Source organism: Lissotriton helveticus, chromosome 3_1 (assembly GCF_964261635.1).
Source record: "Lissotriton helveticus chromosome 3_1, aLisHel1.1, whole genome shotgun sequence".
NCBI classification, from domain to species: Eukaryota; Metazoa; Chordata; class Amphibia; order Caudata; family Salamandridae; genus Lissotriton; species Lissotriton helveticus.
Window position 1 is genome coordinate 855,366,649 of NC_136061.1, and position 17,392 is coordinate 855,384,040.

The 17,392-nt window shown below is 43.9% G+C and overlaps 1 protein-coding gene across 9 annotated transcripts in view; it reads left to right on the plus strand.

Moving 5' to 3' along the window:
* MAP7D1 (MAP7 domain containing 1) overlaps positions 1-17,392 on the plus strand; it is a 294,703-nt gene that overhangs the window by 142,096 nt on the left and 135,215 nt on the right. For all 9 annotated transcript variants that reach the window (XM_078681185.1, XM_078681183.1, XM_078681186.1 and 6 more), the window contains exon 2: positions 15,828-16,223. In XM_078681185.1, the coding sequence (XP_078537311.1) occupies positions 15,828-16,223 (396 nt within the window). The remainder of the gene's footprint in view (positions 1-15,827; positions 16,224-17,392) is intronic.

Below are 17,392 nucleotides of genomic sequence, written 5' to 3' on the forward strand. Positions count from 1 at the left end.
ATCTTTTGTTCTACCAGACTATTGTCTCAAGGTTTCTTGTGGATTCAAAGATTGCCTCGAAATAGATTTTTGTATTGGATGTAGTAGGACACTAGGATTACCATATAACTCTTAATCCCACACCCCCCCCCCCATCCCTCACAGCACAAGTTTAGTGCAACCAAAGACTTCTGATATCCTGCAAATGCCCAAAATGGGTAAGGTTAGTTCTGGGAGCGTTTAACCCATTGGGTATCCTCCGGGTCATTCTCACCCACAAATTCATGCCGGGTATAAATGCGGCACCTCAAGTAACCCACTTCAGAACACCGTGTTGACCTGAGACAAACAAAAGGAGGACTGCCTGGGTGTCAATGACTTGAGAAGAGTCCCGAAGACTGGATATGCTCACCCACTCGTACCCCGGAGTGAAAAGTGGACTCCAAGGGTCATAATGCTGAGCTACAGAGACACGTGCACAAGCCTTGTACAAGTTAAGACATGAGGCTTGGCAGAGTGTGCCACAAGGTGTCGGGTGCTTTGGCTGTCGGAAGTGGAGCACACGTGCTTAGCACAGGAGGCCTGTCAGCCATTCGGGGCCCAAGGAGACCAATGAGTGCAGGTTCTAGGTGGCAATGAAGCCTATAAATCCTTCAGTCTAATTTCCATTCTTCCAGCACTCTAGTATTGACTAAAACTGTGTAGCACCTATATTTCTAAGTAAACTGGAAGTGAGCATGAATGATATCCACCCTTTAGGTTCTAGCTACGCGTATATTTTTCCGTGAAAATGTAGGACAATGACCTGAATTACACTATGTGTTATTTACCTGGTTTCGCAAGTGAAACTTTCACGCTAGGCAATAAAGACAGGACACTGGTCAACCATTTTATGTGAAAATTAAGCGAAATCGTATAACGTAAATTTGAGGCCATGGGGACATTTTAATTAATACCTCGAAATAGGTCTCAATGGCTGCTCCTAAAGTAATCTATATCTGTGAATGGGTTTTGTGCTAGTAAAGCTTGAAATGAGGAATATCTGCTCTGCAGAAGTAATGCGACAAAACGTTTATAGTCCTAGTGTGCGGTGTCCAGGGCACTTGACCCATAGTTCCCAAATTGCTCTGTATCACGTGAGATACTTTCAGGCAACCCTGTTTGCGGTTATGCAACTACACTTTTCAAACTTTTGTGTGTGGGCACATAAGTGTGCATCATTGCTTCTTTTTGCTGCTGCTTGGCTACGTGCATCACCCTTTCTTGTGTGCAAGATTTTTACGGCTCATTTGAGAAATATTTTCAACTTTTACAGCTCTACTCCTCCCTTTTCTCATGACATATCCTATATTTACATTGACTTATTCACCTGTAACTTTCTTTTCTGGCCATTTCCAGATTATAACCTTCTCTAAAGTTGTGTGTAAAGTGTATAATGCTATGTAAGTGCTGCAGTACTATAGAAACGTTATAAATGAATAAAGAAAAAAACCCACCCACAGAGAAATGTTGTAGATGACTTTCATAGATCTTCAAAATGTTGGGGGTATTTGAATAGATGTGAGGGGGATCCATGCTGAAAACAGTACTGTGTTAGTGACAATAACAGAGTGGTAGTGGTCCACTATGAAATCTTCTCCCAGCCAGGACTTGATTGACAAGAGGTTCCTGGTGGTCCATTACAAAGAGGGTCCCAAATAAACCTCAAAGACCCCTTCCTCTCTTTCTGACAAAGGCTCACACTGTGGATATGTTTGCGCTTCAGGGAGATCCTGCTGCTCACGCATCGTGATTGCAATCATGTGTTCAAGTGCATTTTATATGGTATAATGGAACAAAACGGAAACATTCTTTTTTTTATATGTGTATATATAAGCTGCCAATTATCTGAAAAAATACGTCTACCATTGTGAGGCCAGATGAATTTTTTTTATATGAAGGTGGTGGGCGTCGCATTAAGTTTGAAGGCCACTGCCCCGTCGCAGTCCTTGCCTCTTAGTACTCCCAGTGATGATACCCTTTGGGAGGGTGCCCACAAACTGGAGGCGCCGGCTGTGATGCGCCTCTGGATACCCGGGCGCCAGCAAATCAGTAATCAGATAAGGCAGGTGAACCCGGAGATATCAGGCGTGCCCTGCGCCGCTCGGCCCATAAGGCCCAGTTCTCCAATCGTTATTAGATGCGGTTTTTCGGAAAGAACTGCGGGAGGATATTACTGATTTCTTTCCACGGAATCGGGGCTCAGTTGAAAATGTTGAAAGTGTCTGGGAGGCGTTTAAGGTCACTGTACGTGGCTGGTGCATAGCGAAAGGGTTTGGAGTTTTACCTGACATTCAGCGCACAATCAGACTTCTAGAAGGCGAGTTGAGAGACTTGGAGCATAGAATGCAGCGGGGGCAAAGTCGGGAAGCGCAAGCGGAGTTCAGAATTAAACTGACGGAATACGAGAACGAGGCGGAGCGCGAAACACGATTTCGCAGTCAATATTGGAGTGCTAGGCGTTATGGGGGAGGGAGAACGGCAAATCAGTACGCAGCTCTGGGTACCCAAGTATGTGCCAACCAGTCCGGCCTCCTGGCAAGCAGTGTTTGCCGATGCCTGCTCCAGTCGGAAGGGTGGATCCAGTGATGCGAATACCCTCAGTAGCTGGTGTTAGGTTTGTTAGGCCCTCCCTGAGTGTCCACCCTTCAGGAGCTGGTGTTAGTCCCTCCCTGAGTGTCCAACCTTCAGCAGCTGGTGTTAGTCCCTCCCTGAGTGTCCACCCTTCAGGAGCTGGTGTTAGGCCCTCCCTGAGTGTCCACCCTGAGTGTCCACCCTTCAGGAGCTGGTGTTAGGCCCTCCCTGAGTGTCCACTCTTCAGGAGCTGGTGATAGGTTTGTTAGGCCCTCCCCGAGTGTCCACTCTTCAGGAGCTGGTGATAGGTTTGTTAGGTCCTCCCCGAGTGTGCACCCTTCAGGAGCTGGTGATAGGTTTGTTAGGCCCTCCCCGAGTGTCCACCCTTCAGGAGCTGGTGATTGTTTGTTAGGCCCTCCCCGAGTGTCCACCCTTCAGGAGCTGGTGATAGGTTTGTTAGGCCCTCCCCGAGTGTCCTGCCACCGCTGTCTGCGCTTCCATTCTCTTCTCTTCCTCAGATGTGAGCCAGACATACATTTCTTTATACAATCAAGGACTGGAGTTACATTGATAAAGTATAGCATTCTTGAATATCTGGGATTATTTCTATGCCTTATTGTTTTTCTGGTGAAGCCTAGAAATACGGCTACTTCTCGGGGTCACGGACAGACTGGGAGCTTGAACGTTTAGAACTCCCTAATACCTCTGCAAGCACTCTCCAAGAGCCTGCAGCTGCAAGGGATACATGTCATCACATCAGGCGCAGGTGTATTATTAAGACCGCTATTTAAGTTAGGTAATGGTGCTAATGGACGATCAACGAAAACAATTTACAGAAATAAACAGGCCTCCTTGTTATGTTGTGCTTTCAATTAATTCTGATGTGTTGCTTTAAGGCTCGTGTTAGAACGAGCTATCTTATAGAATGTATTGTATGAATAGATTCGTATTCCATGTTGAGGCAGTTGTAACCTGCCTGAGCGACTGAACAGCTGTGCTGCCTGACTCCACCTGTTTTACCCTATACTTGGAATAAACTACTTTGGAGAGGAAACCTGCCTTCTTGGTTACATTACAATTGGCGACGATTGGGATTTGGCACCTTAAAGCCTACAGCCTCGTGGAATACAAAAACATTTTTTTCACCATCAATTCATCCAAGAAAAAGAGAAGCATAATCTACTGTTTCTCCCTTCATCCGAATCATCGAAGAGTTGAGACATCCAAGGAACTGTAGGTTCGTATATTGTTTGTTATGGCTGAGACTTACTTGGCGTGGAACTTCCGTTGGTTGCGCATGCCGGCATCTTTCAGTCGGGAGCCGAATTCTTAACAGTCTCCTGACGCGCGACCACTACTCACTGCCATACGTCACTCACAATCCTCCTTGACCGCGTGATGACATAATCGCGCCAGGTCACGTTGCGTGACCCTGCGTGGCGGCCATCTTGGATTGGTCAAAGAAAATTTGGCATTTCCTCCACCGAGACGCAAGGAAAATTACCACAATAACGAAACTCGAAAACGAACTTTGACGAAGCTATGCTGAGCATTTGACAAGTAATTTTAGACAAATTACTTCATTTGATGAGGGTAAAAGCAAACAGGTGAGATTGTCGGGGCACTCGTTTTGATTTTATAACAAAGTACAATTATTGCAAAATAGGGTGTTTTTGATTAATACCTTTCATATACTCTATAAGTACTATATATAAGTACTATATTTATGGATTCTGGGGATCAAACCCAAAGTGAAAGTGAAGAGGTAATGGCTCAACAAAGTTTCGTTATTAGCCCCCCACAACCTTTTTGGGCTACTGGTTCACAACCAAACATGAAGTGGGTAGAATGGAAAGAATATTTTAATAATTACATCTGTGCAATTGATGAAAATACCAAAATGAAACCAGAACAAAAGAAAAGAATACTTTTACATTCTCTGGGTCCTAAAGGATTAAAGACATATTCACGTATGCAGAAATTAGCTGATGCTGATTCAAGTGAATTTGACAATGCCATTGCAGATATGGACAGATATTTTGCACCTAAAGTATGCATAGGTGTAGTAAGACACAAATTCTTCCAAAGGAAACAGAAGAAGGATGAATTAGTGGATGAATGGGTTGATGACCTTAAAAAAACTTGCAATTGACTGTAAGTTCAGAGACTTACATGATGAGCTTATACGAGATCAGCTGGTTATGCACAATGAAAATTCTCCAATTCAAGACCGCCTATGGGTGAATGGCGACGCACCTCTTGATGATGTACTTGCAATAATGAGGAAAGCGGAAATGTCGGGGAGATGTGCCACAGTTGTTAAAGATACCGTTAAAGATTCGGACAAGGCATCATCTGCAGTTTTCAAAATCCAAGGAACACCTAAATATCAGAATAAGCAAATTCCGAATAGAAGTTTTGGTCAATCCTTCAAGGGTCAAGGGATGGACAATAAGATGGAGGATAAAAGGTGTTACCGGTGTGGCAGCAAAGAACATATGGCGTACTACAAATCGTGCCCTGCCCTACGGAAAAAGTGTAGCGTTTGTGGTCTTATTGGCCATTTTAGCAAAATGTGCCGTAGGCGCACTAATGTCAAATGTATTTGGAATGAGGATGAGTGCGTGAACGAGAGTAGTGAGGATGAGGAGAGTTGCGTAAAAAATGTAAGAGGGAATTACATGTTAAACATTACTGAGGAAGGCAACTACATGTTGAACATAACTGATGAAGCTATGGAGGGCAAACCTATATGTGAAGTCTCTTTTGGTGGTATAAAAGTTAAAGTATATGCAGATTCAGGGTCTCCATATACAATTATCAACGAAGAAATATGGAAAAAGAACTTCACACAGAAAATAGGGGATAAGTTAAATGCCTCAGATGTTAACCCAGTGAGCTATACAGGAGGTAAGATTGACCTTTTGGGTTTTAGATGGCTCACTTTCATTTTTAAAGGTAGGATGACAAGGGGCAAGTTATACATATCTAAAAAAAGGACCTTCTGTCCTGGGGTGGTATGACAAAAAGAATCTCCATATCATTTTAGATCCTAATAGCAAAGAAAAGGTACTAGTGGTAGATGAGTGTAGCAAATTGGAGGATATAGTGAAGAGAAAATTCTCCAGTGTGGTGAGTGGACAGTTAGGCAAACTTAAGGGTTTTGAACATAAAATCGTGCTCAAAGGGAATGCACAACCCAAAGTGCATAAGGTTAGACCTATTCCCTTATTAATAAGAGACGAGGTAAAGAAAGAAATTCAGGGCTTATTAGACAAAGGTGTTATCGAGGAAGTGGACTCATCAGAGTGGATTAGTCCAGTAGTGGTAGCAAGAAAATCTAATGGAAAAATCCGTTTGTGTATTGATTTACACCACCTTAATCAGAATATTGTGATTGAACGTTTTCCCTTGCCAAAAATTAACGAGATGGTTTCCTCCTTGAGGGGAGCGACCTGGTTTTCCACAATAGACCTTTCCGCTGCCTACCACCAAGTAGTTTTGGAACCTGAGTCTAGGCATCTAACAGCCTTCATTACACCATTTGGCTGTTTTCAATTTATTAGGATGCCATTCGGCCTTGCATCGGCTGCTGCAGTGTTCCAACGCTTAATGCACAAGCTATTTGGTGATATGGTTGGCATTTATTTCTTTCAGGACGATGTTCTAATTGCAGGCAATGACAAGGAAGATCATGACAAGAAACTGTGGAAGGTTTTTAACACACTTACTTCAGCTGGGTTGACAGTTGAGCTGTCTAAATGCAAGTTTGGCGAAAGAAGCGTTTCATATCTGGGCCATATAATTAGTGAGGAGGGTGTCAGACCAAAAACTTCACTGATAGAAAGTATTGTTAACTCACCTGCACCTGATTCTAAAGAAGAGATTAAATCCTTTTTGGGTATGGCTGAGTATTGCGCCAAGTTCATTAAGAACTTCGCTTCTAAAGTATATAACATCAGGTCCTTGCTGAAGAAAAATGTGAAATTTGAATGGTCTAGAGAATGTGAGAGAGTTTACTGAAATCAAATGGGAATTGCAGAAAGTGAATGCTTTGTCTAGTTTTGACCCTAATTTGGACTGTTGCCTGACTACTGATGCAAGCGATAAAGGGTTGGGCGCAGTTTTGTCACAAGTGGATGACAAAGGTAAAGACAGAATCATCTTATTTGCATCCAGGGCCTTGTCACCAGCTGAAAGCAGATACCCTATAATTGAGAGGGAAGCCTTGGCTTGCGCCTGGGCTTTGGAACACTTTCGTGCATTTGTTTGGGGGAAAATGGTTCACATCAGGACGGATCATAAACCGTTAGTACACATTTTATCCACTGATGGCACTGCTACTGCTTCTGCTAGGCTGGCGAGGATTTCTATGCGCATGAAAGAATACATTTACAATATCACATACGTACCGGGGAAAGACAATGTTGTTGCTGACTGTCTGTCAAGACTTCCTTCCCCTCTGGAAGAATGCGTTGACGATCCTTGGGGGAACGTTAGTGTGGCGTTTATTCATGATTCTGGATTTCCAGCAATTAGCAGGGAGGATTGGATAAGAGAACATAAGGCAGATAAGGTGTTAATAGAAGTATCAAAATTCATTTGTCAAGGTTGGCCTAAAGAAAAGTTGTTATCTGGCTCTGCGAAATTGTTCTGGGAAATACGATCTGAATTATCTATGGAGAAGGAAATTTTATTGAGAGGAGATAGAATTGTTCCACCTTCTGGGTTGAGAAGAAATATCCTACAGTTATGTCACGAGGGACATTTCGGTATAGTAAGGACTAAGTTGGCGGTTAAAAATTTGTTTTGGTGGCCCAAGATTGACAGTGAGATAGAAAATTTTGTCAGAAGTTGCCCTGTTTGCAGTTCTGCAGACAAATCTTTGAGGACTTTGAGACCAGCTATGAGTGATGGACTCATTCCTAGCATGCCTTGGGAAACCATTGCTGTAGACATATTTGGTCCGGTGGGAGACCCGAAAGAATATGGGTTAGTTGCTATTGATTTGTTTACCAAGTGGCCTGTGGTTAAGTTCGTAGACAAGGTAGATACTCTGACTATGTTGAAATTTTTAGATAAAATTTTTGTAATGGAAAGTTTACCGATAAATATCTTGACAGACAATGGTGTACAATTCATGTCTAGAATTGCGAAAGATTATTTTGTGAAATGTGGTATTACACACAAAACGACCTCATTGTATAATCCCAGCGGGAATGGAACTGTTGAACGCTTCAACAGAGTGATTAAAGGTATTTTACAAGCTGCAAATTACAAGGGACTAGATTGGAAGGTGGAAATACAGAAAGCTGTCTGGTCTTACAAAGTGACTCAGAATAATTGCACAGGAGTTTCTCCCTTTGTGATGATGAGAGGCAGGTTACCCAGGTGTAAAGTTAATCCTAGCTGGTTATTTAAAGACAGTGTACAACAGTGGTCACCGGTTGAGGTCAAGAGGAATTTAGAATTGGTACATAACAAGAGTAAAACTTACTATGATCAGCGCCATAGTGTGAAAGATGTCATTGTAAAGACAGGAGATTGGGTCAGGATTAAAAAACCTTACAAGGTTTTGAAAGGGGAGAATAAATTTGATTCACCTAAACAGGTTCTCGAAGTTCTTAGGAATTCAGTCAGGTTAAGTGACGGCAAAGTGTGGAATTTGAAAGATGTAGCATTGGATATTGTTCAAAATCATGGGGAATGTGAGATAGTGAAGGACAAACGTACTGACTTCGATTGGGTGGAAGATTATTTTCATGGCAGCGAATTGCAGTCCCATCTTTCACCTAATGTTTCCCTTCCTCAATTGAGGGAGGTGGAGGTGATAACCGGTTCTCCAGTTTCTCCTGGATGTCAAGTCAATGAATCTTTACATGAACCTTGTAATGCTGAACATAGACCCAGCTCTATTGACACCAGTCATGTGTATGAAAATAATGTCAATAGTGATGTAGTTGCAACACCTACATTACCTGCTGTTAAAGTTTCCAATAGGACGCGTATGTTGCCGTATTGGTTAAAGGACTACGTTAAGTAAATTATTAAGAATTACTTCAATTCTCTTTTCTTTTAATCTGTTGTTTTCTTTCTTTGGAACTCTTTAATTATTATTGTGTGGGGGGGGGATGTGTTATGTTGTGCTTTCAATTAATTCTGATGTGTTGCTTTAAGGCTCGTGTTAGAACGAGCTATCTTATAGAATGTATTGTATGAATAGATTCGTATTCCATGTTGAGGCAGTTGTAACCTGCCTGAGCGACTGAACAGCTGTGCTGCCTGACTCCACCTGTTTTACCCTATACTTGGAATGAACTACTTTGGAGAGGAAACCTGCCTTCTTGGTTACATTACACTCCTGCAGTCTAAAAACACTACTGGGAATTCCCCAAATGGGAAATCTCCTATTTCTTCGTGGCACCGTCCTTTCATGTCTTTAAGCTGCCCCCGGGGCACACATGGAGTAGTTATGCTGGGTTTACTCTTGAGACATGTCAGGTGGGATTGGGTGCAACAGTGTAAACTAAAAGGAGACTGCACAGCAGTGTCACACGTTAGCAGTCTTCGTTGTGTGAATACATAAGCGAGCTTGCAGGGCACTAAATTCCATCGCACAAACATTGTATTGTGAAAACAAAATATCTGATCATTGCAAAAGGGAAATCTTCAATAAGTGATAACTTCATAAGTCCAACTAAAAGGGTTAACGTGTCACAAAACCCCTTATCTCTGAAACTTCTTATTGTATTGTAATTGCATTTATATAGCGCTTACTACCCCGGACGAGGCGGCGAAGCGCTTTTTCGGCTAGTGGCACGCTACTCCGGGACCCATAAAGGATTAGTGTTGAATTGGTATAGTGAAATATGAATGTAATTAAAGTGGTGGATATGTTAGTCAGTTATTTGAATTCAGAAGGATAGCGGAAGGATAGAAGTGGAAAAAAGGTTTTATTTATATAGCACTTTTTACCCCTGATGGGGTGTTGAAGCGCTTTTTTTGGGGGGGGGGGGGGGCAGTAGCACTCTACTCCGGAAACCCATTATGATCTTATAATATTCGCACCGGTTGCATATACATGGTTAATCTTGACTGACAGAAGAGTTAAAAATGACGGAATACTGCACTGATGGCACAAACCTAACAAAGCAAGTAGTTTAGAAGTGTTGGTTCTAGCTTGTGGATCGGCTCTTAAATCTTCCTTTTTGTGAGAAGGTGGCCTATTGACACGCAACATGCACTGCACTAGTGAGAAACCTGGAGAATTAGCCCGCCTAGAAGCTCAGCCTAGTATTCAAAGTCCAGTTGCTAATTTTGAGGTAGTGTTGCACTCACCTGCATATTGTGGATTCTCATCTGTTGAGCCAAAGAAGCTAAAAAAAAAAAAAGGTAGCAGGTGCCCCAGGTATTAAGAAGTGCGTCCTACGGTTTTGGCTGCAGAGGCTCTAAGTGATGCTGATGTGCCCTTATGTAGACCCTACACATTCTATGACAAAATCTGTATTGGTGCTACATTAAGGGCACGAGTGGTAGCTGCCTTAATGCACCACCACAAATGGCCACAAGACGCACCAGACTGCAAAGAAAATGTCACCCGAATAGCAAAATGTAATTTAGCCTTCAACTCTGGTCTATTGGCCCACTCTGGTGTGAGGGTTTTCTAAGCTGCGCCTCGGTGACATGGCCCAATGAGGATGACGTATGTCTGTGACATCTCACTATCTTATGCTAGAGCATGCTCTTGCTAGTCAGGTCAGGCTGCTTCATTTTGAGCTGGAACCACATCAATGCGCAAATGGTTGCGTCACTTCTGTAATATGTTATGACATTTTATTGAAAATGACAAAATACCCAAAAATGGATGTCCTAGCTTTAGCTGAAAAGGGAGAGGGGAAGGGACAGGAGAGTGAAGAAATTAAAGAACGTCTGCAAGAAATAAGAGTTTGAACAGGCACGTTTGCACTTTTTTCCTGAACATGAGAAGGTCGATGGTAGACTTACGACCAATGGTGAGCCCATTCCAGAATCTGGATGCACTGTAAGGGAAAGAGCAACCCCCAATGGGGATCTTGTTGATAGGGGGGTCTCGGTTAGATTTGGAACGGTGAGCGCTAAGAAAGAATCGGAGCATAAGGATACATTTGAATCTCAAATAAATGGGGCCAAATTGTTGACTGCTTTGGGTATAAAGCGCATAGCCTTGAAATGGCGTGCTTCTCGACAGGAAGCCAGTGCAAACCTTTAGGAGTAGAAGAGGTAGAAGCTGTGGCTGGAACGGCAAAGACCATCCGAGCAGCAGAATGTTGACCACCCGTAGGTGGTGAAGCAAGTACTCCGGAAGTCCGAGATAGTCTGCGTTACTGAAGTCCCATGTGGGAGGTTATCAAAGAATTTACACGTGAGTGGAGGGAGTAAGGGAATTAAGCATCTTAAGCAAGAAAAAACACACTTTGGCAACATGATAACACACTTTAGCAACATGATTTATCTGAGATTCAAAAGACCGTTCGGAACAGTGAACCTGAAACGATGGTGTCCTCAGCTCGGCTGGCCTCCAAGCATGTGACCAGGTGGATGTAGAAGATCCGAAGACCAGGATTTTAGTTCTGCTGCTGTTTGAGCCGGAGGAAGTTGGACTGCATGCAGATCGCAGGAGCACAGACACACGACCAGAACTTTGACTGAGGTGCATAGGAAGTCTGAGAAGACTCTGGGTGTCGTTAGCGCAAGAGAGAGGACTGGGATCAAAGATACGACGGGCAAGATAAAAATGATGGAAGATGGTGCTCAACTGCAAACACCTCAGATACCTGGAAAGGTTGGATCAACATTTTTGTAGCACTTTAGTACTTTTTAATGAAGCCTGCAATGCACTGTCGCAGAAGCCGCGCCATTGGAGTGGTACAGATGCCGAAGCATTGAAGGGAAGTATCATGTCTGAATTCCCCACACGCACAACACCAGACATTTCTCAAATAAATCACCTACAGCTGCTTGAGAACTCCTCTTTCGCTATTAGTGTTTCAGGTAGCACCAGCAGTTCCAATAAGGTATTTTCAGAAATGAGTCACCTTTAGTTTCACTTCTGAACATTTCTAACGGTCACAAGATTATTATCCTGTGCGGGGGCGCCGGGAAGGGGGAGGGTTCCTAACGGTTTAAGGAAAATATTAAGTTGAGTCCAAAAATGTCAAAGTAACATTGTTGGATTTTCAACAGAATGATTTCAGAGTTAATGTGTTGCATAATTTTACGATGTTCTTTGCAGATAACTGTTCAGGATTTCTATAAACAGATCATTCTGTCTCGTCAGGGGTCTTAGCTGGGTTTGCCATCGGTGTGTATGGATGTGCTCTGGCTGGGCTGGAATGGTGGTGTCTCTACAGGCTCGGGCGAGGCCACCTGGGTGGCGTCATGCAACCTGGGCATCCACCCCTTGCTCAAAGGTGGGTGGTGTGGCATCTGGCTTCATGTGGGCTAGGAAGGGACCCAGCCTATGTTGTGTTTTATGGGATATGTTGTATGTTATATGGTTTATGTGATGTGTGTTTTACACATGTTGTGGTCTCCTGGCGTTCAGATAGAAGGCTGGACAGCAATTCAGTTAAGGAAACAAAGGGCAGCGCCTCAGTTTTTTTCCCCCGACTCAAAGATGGCAGACCACGGTTCCTAATTCCATGGCGGTGGCATTCCAAGCCTAGGGAGCTAGGTGAGACAATGCCTGACCTCCCATGGTGGATTTCAAAATCCTAGGAATTTTCAAAAGCGAGAGGTAGGACGATCTCAATGCCCTGATGGAGACATAAGGATAAGTGCAGTGTCTTAGAAGGTGAGTTGTGGTGGAATGAATAGCACAAAGGGCGTGGTGTAGAAGCTTGAATTAACTCTGGAAGCAATGGGAAGCCAGTCCTGTGGCTTGGGAAAGCTGGATGCAGATAGAACAACATGTCAATATGAGTTTGTAGGAATGTATGATGTAATCCCGCAGCCTTTTTCTCTGCGGGGAATCACAACGCGGTCGTGTTGTGATTCCGCATACCTTTACTCCGCAAATCGTAACAACGACTTGCGGAGGGGGGGGTGCTGGAAGTTGGAATAGTATAATTTACTATTCCAACTCCAGTCTATGCGGACACTAGGGAAGGTGTTGGATTTTATATCCAACACCTCCCCCGCAAGTCGTTGTTCTGACTTGCGGAGTAATGATATGCGGATTCACATCGCAGTCGTGATAACAACCGCGTTGTGATTCCCCGCGGAGACAACGTTTCGTTATAAACGTTGTTTACCGTTTGTGGGCCGTGTAGGCCATGCAGGTTTTTTTGGATATATCCATGCATACGAAGTTGCAATATTGCAACCGGGATCCTACCTGGGCATTGGCAGCAGCCCAATGTCCTTTTTATAGGAAAAAAATTTGCCAGTTTGCGAAGTTTGTGCTGCATAAAATGCAGGTTGATAGCACTGATGAATCCTGGGCACGCATCAGCACTTGTCATTGGGCCTAAAACACTGGATGGCGTGAGCAGCACTTAACTGAAGCTGGGTCTTCCCCGGCGTCAGATCAATAGAGTATAAACCCTATCCAGCTTAATAATGTGAATGGAAATGGAGGTAGTGGGGCCGCTGCGCTGTCGAATGTGGGCTGCATAAGGATGCATGGGATTGCATCAAAGCAAGACTTTGAGAAACCCTGGTATCGTTACTATGTGTCTGCCTTGACTCTGTGATAGGCCCGCATATCCATATTCTTTCCCTTTTGGAATCCCACAGTTGGCAGCTGATGTCATGTTTGCTGTGACCATTGTTTAACATATAGGATGCAATCTGTGACGTCAAGTGCGATATCAGTAAAGCATAAGGGGGCATTGAAAGTTTTTCTTTTGAATGGTTATGGGTTTTTCTTTTTAAAATCCTGTTTAATCATTCACTGCCAGTGATGGAGAATCGTGTACATCTAGGCATCTTTTGTACCGTCACTTTAAACGTATGGTGGTGCATGTGCCTGCATACCTCATCACGCATGCACACGAAAATGACGCAGGCACAGCGGCTGCATCATTGTGTTGTCTTTATATACATTTTTTGGACCAAGGCATTTGTAAATTTAGTCAGGAAGAATAGACATTCGGTTTGACAGTTCTTGTTTCTTTTGCTTTTAGCACTTCATGGAAGATGTGTGTTTCTTACTTCAACCAGTATATTATACGTTCTTCCTGACATCCTCGCCCCCACTGTCTTTGTGCTACCCTCACCTCACCAAGCTTGTCTGTTCCTTACCTCTGATTCTGGCATTTTTTCAACACTTATTTTATTTACTGCTTTTCACTAACCCACAATGTTCCCGATCCCACACTTATTACAGTTGTTCTTTTTAGGTCAACGCCTGTGTCTGGTTTACTAAAGGCATCTTGGGGACTTTCAGAAAGCTGACCTAGGAATGCATTCTGTTCATTGCTGACCATTGGCTTTGTGGTTTATAACTCACATTATCTGGCTTTCTATTTGCTGCCTTTATTTGTTTTAGGCTGTCCAGCTTGAGTTTCTCCCTCAGTTGCCCAAACCTTGTACTGTATTCTTCCACAAACCTGTTTTCTGTAAACAGGCGGAGGGAGCTTGATGTTTACTTTTCTTTCTCTGACTTCAAAGTGAGAATTTATGTGAAAATCCTGATGAGTACCCATGTGAGAGGAGAGGGTGTAGGATGTTTTTTTTTCTAGCACATAAAAAAATTGAACTCTGCTGATTAAGATGTCAGAATTAGTACAAATGAAGCACATTTTGTTTGTAATTTTGAAACCAAGTGAAAACAAATATTTGTAAATCGATCAATACTGTAGGTGGTGACTTGCACACATTAGCGTGTGTGCAGTAAAACCGTATTTTAGTGCAAATGTAATAGTAATTTCAATTGAAAATGTATGGTCTGTAATGGCAGTGTGCTACCATACCATGCATACTCTACACTATGCCACACCACTCTACAACTTTCCATTCTATTCTACGCCCCTTCACTCTGACATTCTACGGCACGACATGCCACTATACCCTACCCCACTCCACTGTAACCCCCTCCACTTTGCTACAATCTACCCCAGTCTACTCTACCACACTCCACCACACTCCACTCTAATCTACCAAACTCTACTACTAAACTCCACTACGATTCCGCACACTATTCAAATCTGCCCCACTCCACCTCAATCCACCCTAATCTACCCTACTCCAATCTATTCTTTCCCAATCTACTCTGCTCCAATCTACCCCACCCCTCTCCAATCTACCCTCTCTCATCCACCCAATCTACCTCACTTCACCCCACCCTAATCTACCCCACTACACTCTACCTCACTCCAATCTACCCCAATCCAGTCTACCCAATGCCACCCCAAATTAATCTGCCCTACAAAGTCAACTACTTCCGCACTGCAATCTGTCCCACTCTAGCCCAAACCACCTCATTCCATTCTCCCCCAATCTCCACTCTACCCCAGCCTACCCCATTCCACTCAACCCCAATCCTCCGCACTCTAATCTGCCCTACACCTTTTTTTTACCATGCTGAACAGCAGCCACAATAGTGTACAACATGGCTAAATTACCTTGCCAAAGCCAATAGCTCACGCATAGGTAAGACATCTTGATTTTGCCGATGCTTGTTTGCTTTTCCCCGCCCATGCTGCACACCAGCTGCAAAAAGCACAGGCAAAGCCAATAGGTCTGCATTACCAGCCAAAAGGCAATACCTGCTCCTTTTGTCGATACTAGTTTAATTTCTCTCTCCTACCTTTCTGACCCCATTGGCCGTCCGGTTTGCTTTTACATTAAATCTAAAGTTTTAGAATAAATATGTTTCGAAATATATTACATACTGTACCTATATATTTTTCTGAAATTCTCAAGCACAAGACAGACATGTCAACTCTGCCTTTATTAATTGAGACAGGGAATAGTGTCTGGAGAAGGTTAGTTGCGTGCCGGAAGCTAGCAAAGTGGTGCAGGCCTGAGAAGTGCGTAATGTGAAATGCTTAGAGCTTTATGTAAGAGGAGTTTACAGAAGTATTTTAAAGATGTTCAATCCGAATGAAGCCTGTTTGATGGCACGTCATGGTGCCTGCTTCGTTGTGTGTAAGTGTATGGAGTTGCGTGTAGCGTGGAGCTTTGCTTGAATGGTGTCTTCACTAGAGTGCACGCCGGAAGGGAAGACTGACCAGTTCTCTTCTGTTTTTCAGCTACCGAGACACCCCAGAAAGAAGACCTAACATCTCAGGGTAAAGGGGATGCAACTGGGATCCCACCAGCGGGGGAGAAAACCATGCTCAGGCTGGATGGAGAGGAGACTGCAAGACCACAACGTGAGACTCCAAGCTCCTCACAGGAGCCTCCAAGCTCTGCTGAAGGAACTGCAAGTCACACAGAAGTGCCTGTAACCCCTCCGAAAGCTCCCTCGAGCACCCCGAAGGAAGCAGTGGCTAGCCCTTCAACCGATGAAACCACAGAGAGCTCCTCAAAAGAAGACACAAGCCCCCTTACTCCATTTCCAAAGAGCAACGATGGCTCCCCAGTCCCCGGTGTGTCATCGGCCCCCTCGCCGACCTCTGCGGTTGTCAGCCCCCGACAGAAACAAGGTGGGTCATGAATACTCTAATGCACTATTGTAGGTCTGAGATCTTAATCTTATTTTCAAGCCTCTTTGCGAGAGTTGTCCTCTGGTCTTACTGGTTGGTGTCTCCATATATTCTCTTTCCTTCAGAAAGTCTGCTTCGATTCAAAGAATTGTGAGAAACATTACAGGCACACTTGCAGTTTTTTAGGGATCCAGCATGAGTAACATAGTCTGTCTTTGAGGGCAAGGAGGTTGACTAAAGGACTCCACTTGTGATTTTTTTCCACAGCGTCTGGTCTAAGGTTTAGTTAGCGTGAAGCCTTCTAGAAAGTAACATCCCCTGAGATGTGACCCCTGCTACGTTCAAGGAGATGTCATCACAGGAAATGGCTCCAACAAAAGTCCAAAAGAAACCTAAAATGAAAAAGCGAAGTTGGAAACCTGATAAATAGATGCACAGTTCGTAGTCTATCTGGAACGTGTAAAGTGACTCAAATTTAACTGAATGATTAAAGTGACAGGTAATTTTACTCTTCAGCCTATTGTTACCTTAAATACATTTCCTGTTATTTAGCACTACAGGTCCACGTTCTTGGTGGACTACCCTGTACACCAGACTCTAAATACCCCCTTAAGTATCCAGATACAGTGACCGGCGGGGTATGTTGCCATTGGCATCCCTGCGCCACAGATGTTCAGGCGAACAGAATCTTGTTAAAGAAAGGCATGAAAGACTACATTAAATGTCGTAAAGAGCTGTACCAAGAAACTGAGCTACTAGGCTTCTGATGGAGTACCAGAACGCCACTGCCACCCCGCTTGCAGTATTCGGTCTACTCTGATGCCGCCAAAATGCCGGAGACCTGAATATCCTGCTCCGTCATCATATCCAAGTTGTGCTCATGGCCATCCACGTATGCATTTGTGGAAGTAATTCATTCTCTTCCGGCAGGTTTCATGCTACTAACTTACATTCCCCACCGCCATTATTGTGCAGTAGTGCATGCCAGACGCAGCACTGGACAGAGGGCCGCCATTGTGCGGGAGTAGTGTCCATTCCTCTATATCTGCCAGCACTGAGCGGCAGGGGCCACATCAGGACCAGCTGACCAGTAGTCCTCCATCTGTCTCCACAATGCAGTTGTCTGCCCCATCGGTGCACATCAAGCCAACTAGTCATCAGCGTAAAGT